Source organism: Theobroma cacao, chromosome 1, assembly GCF_000208745.1.
Source record: "Theobroma cacao cultivar B97-61/B2 chromosome 1, Criollo_cocoa_genome_V2, whole genome shotgun sequence".
Lineage (NCBI taxonomy): Eukaryota > Viridiplantae > Streptophyta > Magnoliopsida > Malvales > Malvaceae > Theobroma > Theobroma cacao.
In genome coordinates this window covers 12,293,003-12,304,626 of record NC_030850.1, presented here as the reverse complement: position 1 = coordinate 12,304,626, position 11,624 = coordinate 12,293,003, and the positions used below count along the sequence as shown (strand labels likewise).

General features: G+C 32.8%; 1 protein-coding gene across 2 annotated transcripts; it reads left to right on the top strand.

The window, feature by feature from the left end:
* LOC18612380 (protein-tyrosine-phosphatase IBR5) lies at positions 6,840–11,062 on the top strand. 2 transcript variants are annotated; one of them, XM_007049151.2, is made up of 5 exons: positions 6,840–7,279; positions 8,751–8,850; positions 9,419–9,476; positions 9,814–9,920; positions 10,466–11,062. In XM_007049151.2, the coding sequence occupies exons 1-5, from the start codon at positions 7,043–7,045 to the stop codon at positions 10,765–10,767; spliced, it is 804 nt and encodes a 267-aa protein (XP_007049213.1). In that variant the 5' UTR covers positions 6,840–7,042; the 3' UTR covers positions 10,768–11,062. The 2 variants fall into 2 exon arrangements, with proteins under 2 accessions (XP_007049213.1, XP_017974764.1); XM_018119275.1 differs by lacking the exon at positions 10,466–11,062 and adding an exon at positions 10,142–10,436.

Here is an 11,624-nt window from a genome sequence, read left to right as displayed (position 1 = left end):
TGCCTTCTTGCGCATGTTATGATGATTTCATTTGCAAACACAATTCCATCCATGATTTGACATCCGCTGACAAAGGCATTCTACGTGTGACTAATTACTATGTGAAAGACTCACTTGAACTGGTTAGTTAGTAGCTTGGCAATGATCTTGTACAAGAAATTTATAAGACTAATTGCCTTATACTTCTATAGAGCGGTTGGATTAGGCACTTTTGGAATGAGAGCAATGCAAGATGAGTTCAAGCCTTTCTCAAGTTTCCCTGTCAACATAAACTTAGAAAAAAAGTTAAACGGCTTAATATGCAACAAAGGCCAAGAAAGTTAAACAGCTCCACCTTGGACACTTGATTGTTTAAAACAGACAACATGTCCTTTGAGCTTGACTTGCCTCGCTTGGCTACACCTCGAGTCTCTTTCATCTCTTATGCCAATCAACTTGCTTCAATACAAATTATCACGAGTTGAGTAACTTTAGCACACTCCACGTGGCCTCAAGCTTTTCTTGTCAAAACAAGCCTAAGTAAGTCTAACCAAAACCAATCAAGAACTCAAGGCTCTTAAAGCAACATAATAGGTAAAGGACATAAAATAGGAAAATATGAAGTAAATGAGATTTTATTCCCAAACTTATGTGTTTTACATGCGAAGGTAAAAGGTATTTATAAGTAGGGTTAGCCCTCTTATCTAACTTATCTATAATTCAAATTTATATAAATGAATAATCATTTAAATTTGAATATTCACCCTGTCAAGCCTAGCTCTACTATATACTTGCCATGTCATTCATGTGCTTGATAGCATGTCTGCATGCTTGGATGCCTCGAAAAATCGTTAAAAGTTGGTATCGTACCTAGTGGTACAATTAAGTCGATTAAGCCTCGAACTAGTTCAAATAGAGATTTTAGGATGTATTTGAGAGTTATCGAACCTTAGAATGTTTTAAAATGGTGATTCGGAGTTCGAGAATTTTTTTGGAGTTAATTCAAGAATTTTCTTAACGTAAGGGTAAAATGGTCATTTTTCCACTCGAGGACAAAATTGGAATGTTGGATGAAATTTTTGACCAAGTTTGACTATTTGGAGCATAATTTGAAATTATGGAGTGAAAATTTTCAATTTCGACATTTTCTGAGTATAAGGGTAAAACGATCATTTCAAGTGTCCATGAGGACGTAATTGAAATTTTACACCACCATGACACTTGTCAAGCCCATGAATTTCACCAATTATCATTTTATATTTTGGATAATTATAGTATTATATATGGTAGTAAGAGAATACTTAATGGTTAAGTTAACCATAGACCAATCACATGGTGACAAGTGTCAAGCTTTAATATTATTTTAATTTCCTATATAAACTCACTAAAAACCCTCACATTCACTCTTATGGCCGGCCAAGCAAGGGAACAAAGAGAAAAAGAGAAGAACAAACCCTAAAAAGGAAAAAATTCAAGAGAAATTGTTGGATTTCAAGGAATCAAGCAAGGAAAGGTAAATTTTTTTAATCTTCGCTTGTGATCTACCTTTCCCATGCATTCTTTTTTATTTTCCATGGCTGAAATTCAAGTTTTCAAGAGGGAACCTTTGCTGGCCAAATCTAGAGAAAAACGTTTTGGTGATGAATTTGGCTAGATTTCATGATATCTTAGTGTTTTTAGTTGTTTGATGATGTTTGGCATGAAAAACAAGCAAGAAAATCACATACTCTTCAACAATCCTCCTTAGCCGAATTTACTAAAGGACATATTGATGATAGATCTTGCTATATCTCATGTTATTTAACTCATATTTGATGAATTGTGGTGCCGGATATTGAAAACGGTTATGGAGACGTATGGTTTCTTTAGTAAACGATTTGAACAATAATGAGAAAATCATAGTAAATGGACTTGGAATTGATTCTTAATGATATAAATGAATTTATTGGATTGTGTTGACACTGATTAGCAAGTTAGTCCAGAATCAGAATGAATTTCGGTTACAATGAATTAAGTTACAGCCAAGCTTATTGAGGTACTTTGGTGTATTTGGAATATTGGAAGTGTAATGAATATATTTGAAGTTGAATCGGATGTTTTGGTTAATTCAACAGTATATAGTTCGAGTTAGGTCGAATATAAGTTCAATTCGATCATAATTGAACCCACATAGAAAACCGTCTTTAAGTGATTATTCGGACAATTCTCATTCAATGTCATGCATTCATATAGAGTCTGAAATAGTTTTATAACAGTTTGGCACCAATATGTTGAATTTCGTGTCGCGTATTATGTATAGGTGGTGAGCCTTCTGATAAGGGTAAAGATATCGTATCCGAGGATTGAGAATAGGAGTACTTCTACCACTCCAAACTCCCACTATTGTGAATAATCAAACGATCATCTTAACTATCTAAAGTTGTTTATACTCGTTTTTATGTTTTAAAGAAAAATGAATTTAAATTGTAAACTATTATGTTTTATAATTGAAGTGTTGATTAAACGAAATGAGATTTATAACTTGTTTTGAAATTGAATATTGGTTTTGGAAATTGAGTAAGTGGAGACTGTATACTTGTGTTATATATATGTTTTGACATATGGTTTGAATTGATGGCTTATGACAATGTGATGGCAAGCATGGCTGGATTTGTGTTTATGTGGAATATATGAACTGTTTTGCTTTGCCTTGACAGACAGGTAGTATTATATTAGCCATGTCATGCTGTCGAAAATTTTATTGGATTGGTGGGTTATTTGTTTAGCTTACTGCAGTGGGCGGGTTTCCGTGGACCAGCCTATGAGAGGGGCATGGTAAATCCCGTTATATTTTACCTTAGTACGAGATGCGCGGAGGGTATCTTCTAAGGTAACGTTAGAGTTCACTTCATGCCGAACCATCACATGAGAGTGAAACTCAGCCAACACCAATGAACGGCTACGTTATTAAAAGTAAAAACGTATTTTGTGGGTATATGTCGTTTTAACATCCTTGGCGGACTCAGTTGGATGCCCTAGGCCAAGGTGTCACCGAGTATAAGTTTGGCACGAGCCAAGTTTTAAGAGAGTCATAAGCCTTGCTGATTATTTTTGATGAAATGTAAATTGTTTTATAAGGTTGAAATGAGTTTTAATGTTATGAATCATATTATGAAGAGATGTTTTAATTGTCTCCATTTACTCGGTTTTAGATGTTGTAGATGAACTTTGCTTACTCACTGGGTTTATAAAAGCTCACCCCTTCTTTCAACCATTTCAGGCGCAGGGCAGCCAGTAGACTGTCGATTTTGTCGAGGGTTTGCTGTTGGATTCGCACCCTTAGAAATCACAAGTTTACAGTCGTGTTTATCTTGGCTATTTTGGGGGCCCACATGTCACTGTAGAATATTTTGTATACCTGGCTGCGTGTACCACTGTATGTATGAATTTATTTTACTTTTACGTTATAAATATTATTTACACAGAGTTCTATAAATATTGTTTTATAAGAAAATAAAATATTTTATTTAATATTTTTATTTAATTTGAATAGCTATAATTTCACTTTAAATTGATGAATTAGACAACGAAACTTATTTTTAGATATGAAATGGATGCTTATTACTCGTATATCATAATTTTACTAGAGTTCAAAAATTTTGGGTTAAATGATCAAAATACTCATGTATAGTAGAAATTACTTATTGATTGTTTCTAATTTGAAATTAGTCTATATTTTTTTAAAATATGGTATTTAATAACTGTTGCTCATTGGGGAGAAGTAAAACTGATGCGAAAATCTTACGAGATTTCGATTGACATTTTAAGTAATAAATATCAATCGACACATCACTACAGTTATCACGGACTTGATGGGAGTACCGAGTCGTGACACACCCTATCTAAATCATTTAAATTTGAATGTTTGCCTTGTTTACATTTAAATTTAAAACAAATCAACAAATAAAAGAGTTCAAAATAATCAAGATTCTTTTATAAGGTTAGTGGACAATTCTATCCCTTGGTGTGAAGAGGGTTTGGGTCTTGTTTGTTGGGACAACCGGTCGACAGCCTAGGTTGCTGGCCTGTCTAAGATGCTAGCTTATTTAGGATGTTGGTCTTCCTAGGCTACTGGCTTGTTTAGGCTGGTAGTTTTTTGGCTGGTTGTTGGCCACTTGGGCTATGACATGTACACAAAGATCATGAATTTCAAGCAGATGCATTTATTACTAAATCATGAAAGGTCGAGACTAGTGACAAAGGCTAGTTATAATGATTTGAGGGAAAAACTGGATAGGAAGAAAAGTGTAGGTTTGATGGCTTTGTCTGTTTTTGGATTTGGTCATGGCAAGGGTGAGTTAGAGGCGGCGCAACCAGGGGAAGAAGAGATTTGCTCTTCCTCCAATCTTATTTTTCTTTTTTTTTTAATATATATTATTTTATTGTAATTAGTATTATTTTTCTTTTTTGTACTTTTGTGTTTTTTTAATTTGGAATTATTGCAATTTGGACCATCAAGTCTCAAGTTCCAATTATAACACATTAAGCTCTAAGCCCAATTAACAAAGCAAGCTTTAAATCCAATTAATCATTTCACATCTTAAGCCAATTAGACACTTCAGCTACAAGCCCAATTTGATAATTCAAATATAAAAAAGTTCAAACATATAGAACAATACAAAAAGTTTTAAATTAAAAGTAATACAATAAATTAAAAATCACAAAGGTTAATAATTAAAAGAAAATTCAAAACAAAATAAAATGTCTACATCCTCTATTTTTTAACTAGTTATATATATACATGTATCATAGATTACTATGATTTTTTAATATTAACATGAGATTATTAAAATAAAAATGTACTTAAAATGTAATTGATTTTAAAATGATAAATGGTTTTGTGAAAGACTAGAACAAAATGATAGACAAATGTATCATAGACAAGTTAGGATTAGGATGCTGGTGATCAAGCTTTGTGATGAGGGGGGCAATGACAAATGTTGAAAATGGTAATCCAAGATGGGGATAAGTGGGGTTCAAGATAAGATATTAAATTGTCGGGTCAAAGTTGGGGTAGACAAAATATTCTTGTGTGGTTGCTATCCCTAAAATCTACTACATTATTATGGCTTTATGATTAGCAAAAGCAAATATAGTAATAATGAAAATAAAAGTTACTACAATGAAATAAAACTTAGGCTTTCGTATAATTTGTATTTCATTGGGATGCAAAATTAAATAATATATTTTAAAATAATTAAAACTTAATTTAAAAAAAAAACAAAAAATACATGATTTTATTTTAGATGGAAAATTATGAATTTTATAGCTCGACGTGTGATGTCTCAATCTAACGGGTTTCCACATGTTTTAGGTTCAAACCCTAAAAAGAATTGAAATTATCCCTTATAACATGAGAAAAAATAAATAAAAAATAAAAAAAAAATATCATGAACCGAAACTTAAACATAATTTTATGTAATTTTAAATTCTAAAATAAAATTAAATAAATTTATAAATTACAAGCTTACGTTTTCAATCAAAAAAATATGCCTAATAAATGATAAAAAAATTTTATTTATATATCCAAAATTTGTCTTACATCTTATAAATATAAAATGTGCGACATTAACATAGAAAATAAAAAAATAAAAAACAACACCCACTTTTGACAACAAGCCATGACTACAGTTGGACAATAAATGAAGGTTTAACACGTTACTATCTCTTTAAATTCATCTGATCCTCAAATTTAAAGCAGCATCAAACCATACACTTGAATATCTTGATTATCGAATAAACCATATTTTTACAAAATATTTACCAAAAAAAATAATAAAACACAGGATACTGTGATTGGTGGGAAAGCAAATGCAAATTCAAGGTAGGATTTGGTATGGTGTGATCATTCCAAAATCTGTAGTGTTTTGCATTTAGTAACTAAATCATTATATTTAATAAAAAGCTTGGTAATCTTACTACGGTTATCTTAAATTATCAACAAATTATTAAACCACTACTCCAAAGTGTGATTTAATATCCATCTAACAAAGTAAGAAATATTTTTTCATTAATCTGTTATGATTTGCAAAATGGGTTATGGATAATTTTTTACCTTGTATACATAAAAAACTTGTTTCCTACCAAAATACAAATACTTTTTTTTGTATATAATAAGTTTTTGCTCTTTCAAATATTCTTCTATAGTCAACTCAAAAATATTTAATCCATTCGAAGGTTTTCCATCTAATTAAAAATATTTATTATATTTGTTTATTGATTAAATTAATCATAAATTATTTAAGAAATAAAATGTTAATATTTTATAAATTCTTATGAAATATCAAAATTATGGATTTATGAATTTTTAAAATATAGTTATTTTGATATTTTACGTCATATCAAACTGATAATCTTTAATCTCAATGATTAATAATTGTTAAATAAAATAATATCTAACATTTGATTTTAAATCACTCCAGCCTAAAAGTATATTTGACAAGTGGTAGAATACTGATATTTATATATTTAAGATTTATTTTATTTTTTATTGACATGTGATTCATAAGATAATGATAATAACGTAAAAATAAAATTATTTCAATAAACAGTTCAATGAAAACAGTAATTTTTATTATGTGTATCCGAGTCAGTAAATTTAAACAATGTAACTGATGCAACAATAAAGGGATACTCATGCCCATCAAGAATCTCAATCAGGTAATGCTCTCTTTCTTTTTCTGATATATTTTGCTACATCGAGGCAATATATAAATGTCCATCCTCCCTTTTATATAAAATCGAAGGACAAATCTCTGTATGACTCAGGAAAGACCCCCTACCCCTATATATTACTATATTGAAAAAAGACAATTATATATATGTAAGAATCCCTTCAAACTTTCTCTCTCTCTCTCTCTCTTTCACTCGATCACGCAAAACCTCGATTCAACAAGAACCTCCCTTTAACTAAAAATCCTTTCGTTCCCTGAAAAATAGACTCTGGGTCTTTTTTTTTTTTTTATTTCTTGATCTGGGTATAATCGAAAAATTGTTGTTTGTTGGTGTTTGGGGGTGAGTGGTGATGAGGAAGAGAGAGAGGGAGAATCCGTGTGGGGTATGTGGGCACTATCACAAGTACGAGGAAGGAGAAGTTTGTGGGATATGCGGGCATAGAGCTCCCGTTTCTTCTGATAAAACATCGCTGCAAGTCAGTGCTTTTCCATCGTTGATCTTGCCTGACTTTCTCTATTTGGGTAGCTATGATAACGCCTCTCGCTCCGAGCTTCTCAAGACCCAGGGAATTACTCGTGTCCTTAATGTATGCCCCTTGTTCTTGTTCTTGTTCTTGTTCTATTGATTCTGTTTGCGTGCAGTATTAGTATCAGCTTCTGGTTTTAACTATGATGTTGAATTTGTGGATTTGGGATTGAAAATGGTTTGGAAAAGTTGACTTATCGATTGTTTACTAATTGGAATAAGAAAAAAAAAATTAGGAAATAGATTTCTTGTGCTGTATGTTAAGGTTTGTATACTGCTGTTTGATGGGATTTCTGCATTGTAATTATTTGGCATGTAGAGTAGGGGCTTGATGATTAAATTAATTACTTATATGAGGGAGATCTTGTTACTTAATCGATCTAGAAAATTCCTATGTCAATTGTCCTGTAGTTGGTTTAGGGATGAGAACGAGAGAGGAGTCACAAGTTTGAGAATTCCGAAGTTAATGTGAGTACTATCCAATGACATTGGATTTACATTGAGACTTACGGATGAGTTAAATCGGATATCTAGGATAATATTCCTTTGTACTTGCTATTTGCAGATGATGTGATTCAAGCTGATCGGGCTAAGGCTAGTATTGACCATAAGTTAGAAAAATTGGGGAGAACATTAGAACTTAATGAGCAGGATGCGTGGGTGCAATTTTGTAAAGTTAGAAGTAGAGATAATAGTAAGATTTGACAGTCAAACAGTCCTAAAAGTGATTTTTTGTTTTTGGTTTTTCCAAAAAGGGAACTTGATTCTTGTGCTAGTCATAAAATAGAAGTTGTAGGAATGTTATAATGTTGACTTGAGAATTTCAAAATAGGATAAATTATGTTGCCATTTACTTAGGTAGTTAGGCAGAGAATAGTGGACAGTTTGAAGATAAGGGGTGATTGATGCACAACATTCAACCTTGCATGGTATTGTATAAATTATTATAACTGGACTGGAGTGCAGTTGATGCAGTGAAGTTTCCTTTTAGGATAGCCTATAAATAGTTAGTTTGTTGGTGTTTGGATTATTACACATTATGGAAATTCATGGGTTCTGTTTGCCTTTTCTAGGGAAAAATATTGGATGGTATAGAAATGGGGTCAAAGATGAAAAATCTTCTTGTATTAAAGAATGATGAGATAATTATGTTGTGAAGCTAATTTATATGATCCTATAATTAGAAATTAGGAGTAATTGGGACTGATGACTGCAGGTTTATGTCCTTAATATTGTGAATCATAAGTTTAGAACTAAGCAGACAAGTAGTTTGCTGTTGTCACTTGCCATCAGTGACTACATTTAAAGGAACATCCTTGAATGAGGTAACATGGATGGTGTCAAGATTGGTTCTTTTTCATTTCTTATTTTGCTGTTTGTTTTGATGGCAGTTAGTTTTATCTCATCCTCTTTGTTGGATGTTGTGACTGCTAAAATGAACATTGATGGCTGTCAGGTATCAATATTATAACTAAATATTGTAATTTACTTATAGGGCATATTCTTATGTTATTTATATTATCTCTTTGCAGACTGTACCTGCTTGTCAAAATCTCTACAAGAATTCATTTACCTATCACTGCCTGCAAGATGACAAAATTTTACAATTTGATGATGCAATACAATTTTTAGGTGCGTTGACCTTTATGGTGCATTATGAAGTTTGTAGCTAGTGTCAAATTCTTGACTTTGCTATCTCCTCTGTTGTGCATGACTTTGGTATTTTTCCTTTCATGCTTTGAATTTTTTGCCTGCACAAATTTCATGATTTTAGTCTGAGCAGCACTCAATAACATTCAGACTCTTTTTTAGGTCCTGAGAAGCATCTAGTGAGTATATTTGCCCTTTTCATATTTACATAATAAGGTGCTTCTTTAATTTTCTTATTTACATGGTCAACAGTGTGATTTCTGCTGTCAGATGTATGTGCTTCTCAGAGGCTCTGCACATTCACAATTGGAAACTTTTCTATGATTCTCAACTTGGAAATTTTGTTGTGGTTTTCTCTGCTTTAACCATGATGCTCTTTGTTAGCCAAGTGAAAACTGGTTGTTGCAGAGTTTGCTTGCAGATCTTATGCCAATGATATTTAATTATGTTTTTCAGTTGCATTGCATTAGCTCAGACACTTCCAGTCGATAAGTTGCGTAGTTGTATAATTTATCATTGGCATATTATGACCTGTGGCTTATTTCTGCAGAGCAATGTGAGAAGGATAAGGCTCGAGTCCTTGTGCACTGCATGTCAGGAAAAAATAGGTTGATTATTACTGCTCCTACCTTTCTTTTTGTATCCAAGAAATAAACACCAAAACAAATATGAGGTTATTGAAGTGGCTTTTTCCTCTCTTTTTCAATCTTATTTTATACAAAAAAAAAAATTCAAGTTTGATTGCTGAAAATAGAATTTTTGCATATTGACTGTGGTAGAAGAACCTAGTGAAAGCTTACCTCAAAATTTTTCCCAATAAGATTCCATGCAGATAGCTTTGGGCCACCTTGTCATTTGTATGAGGAGAGGAACTGCTTTGTATGTGTGTACACCCATTTAAAAGGAACAAATTCTTTGAGAGGATGATTATATTCTTTCTGACAGGTCACCAGCTATTGTAATAGCTTACTTGATGAAGTCTAAACGATGGAGGCTTCCGTATAGCTATCAGTGGGTGAAAGAACGGAGATCATCTGTTGAGTTAACTCAAGGTATTTACTAGCCTTGATTCAGATAATCTAATTTCATGGAAGCTATTTTATGTTGTTATTTTAGTTAATTGAATGTGATTTGCTTAATTGAAAAAGATATAGCAGTGCCACTTGTTACTAGTTGGAGGAGGAAAAATGAATGTTTAAAATCATTTGAAGAAGGCACAAAATCTAATGCTGCTGAAACTATCATCAACCATTTCTGACTGGTTATTTGTTAGATTGCATGGGATGGTGGAACCTTATGTTTCTCATTTTTATCAGACAAATAGACTTTTTTCTGCCATCCGAGAGAATTTAGAGGTGAAAAACTTTATTCGTGAGTTAATTTTGTATTATGTGTATTTGTAAAGTAAATCTCTTTTAAAGGTAATAAGTACTACAAATTTGGTATGATAGAAATTGCGGTTAGCTATTGTAGTTGTGTTGCTATGTTTATTCCAATATGATCTTCTTATTATTATTTTTTGATATGTATGAATGCATTTTTGCTTCCAGAGCCATTATTACCTTCTGATTTTCATTTCCCTGTTTGTTATTTGTAGCTGTCTACCAGCAATTGCAGGAATATGAGCAAAAGCTATTCGGATCATCTGATAGTAGCAATCCTCATCTGCCTACCTTCTCCCTTGCGGGAGCCCCATCTTTGAACTTTGGCTTCTTGAAGCCAAATGATCCAGTTTCTGTTCCTGCTTTCAACAATCTTGGTGCTACATCAATTTTTGCTCGTCCGCCTTTAGAAATTCCACCGCACGAGTTCACATTTGGTGCTGGCCAGACCCAGAAAAGCATTTCTGAAAGCCTAGCAAACCCTAGTGGCGGTGATATTTCAATGGATAGCACTTGAGTTCCCGAAGTTGATCTTTTGCAAGACCAACCATTTCACCAGAAATTGAGTGAGTCCGACTTTCATGAGGTTTTGTATGAAACTTGGCTGTAAAGTGCAAGTAAATGCTAAAGTTTTCTGGTTTGTTAGATTTGACGAGTTAGTACATTCGCTCTGGGTGCCTCTGATGTTAATGAAGCGCACGCCTCTGGCTCGCTCCATTTTTCATATACAAAGATAATTTTCAGTAGAATAGATGTGCATTCTTTCTGTTTTACATTTTTTTCAGAATAAAATTATATTTTATTTTGGACCAGTAGACAGTTTCCCATCCAAAGCTGGTTGTATTTGCCAGGCCTCATAGGCCAGTATCTATGTACTCAGTCCTGCTCAAAGCTAGTAGTGTTCATGTATTCCTTGTTATAAACGAAACGGTTGATGAAAATGATGTTCTTCAAAGCCAATTAACATTAGACCAAAAAGGAACAAGTAACTCGATGCTGCTTTTCTGTCTCCCCTCCTTTAAAAAGCATATAAATGTCTGGTTTTCTAATGTCTCTGTAGTGAGGCTTTAAACTTTGGGGTGTATATCACTCAACTTTAAAGAACTTCTACACTTAATTGGGGGCAAACAGAGGCAATAATGATAGTCAAATCTGATCTTCAAAAACATTATGAATCAGAGATTAATCATTTTTGAGCCTCTCTGCCCCCTGCCAATTTAGGCCTACCCTTACAGCTCACTTTTTCACCCTTTTAGTAAGTTAACTGATTCTAAGACAACACTGGTAAAATGCTGATTCAACATTCAGAGCCAGCCCTTTCCAGTAGTTAACCTCCTATATTTTTGCCATGGGTTAGAATACTCTTTCCAGGAG

Bases quoted from the DNA above. Each gene is read 5' to 3' on its own strand.
- LOC18612380 (XM_007049151.2), top strand. From the start codon at position 7,043: ATGAGGAAGAGAGAGAGGGAGAATCCGTGTGGGGTATGTGGGCACTAT. The intron at 8,851-9,418 runs GTGCGTTGACCT...TTATTTCTGCAG, and splicing joins TGATGCAATACAATTTTTAG to AGCAATGTGAGAAGGATAAG. The intron at 9,477-9,813 runs GTTGATTATTAC...TCTTTCTGACAG, and splicing joins TGCATGTCAGGAAAAAATAG to GTCACCAGCTATTGTAATAG.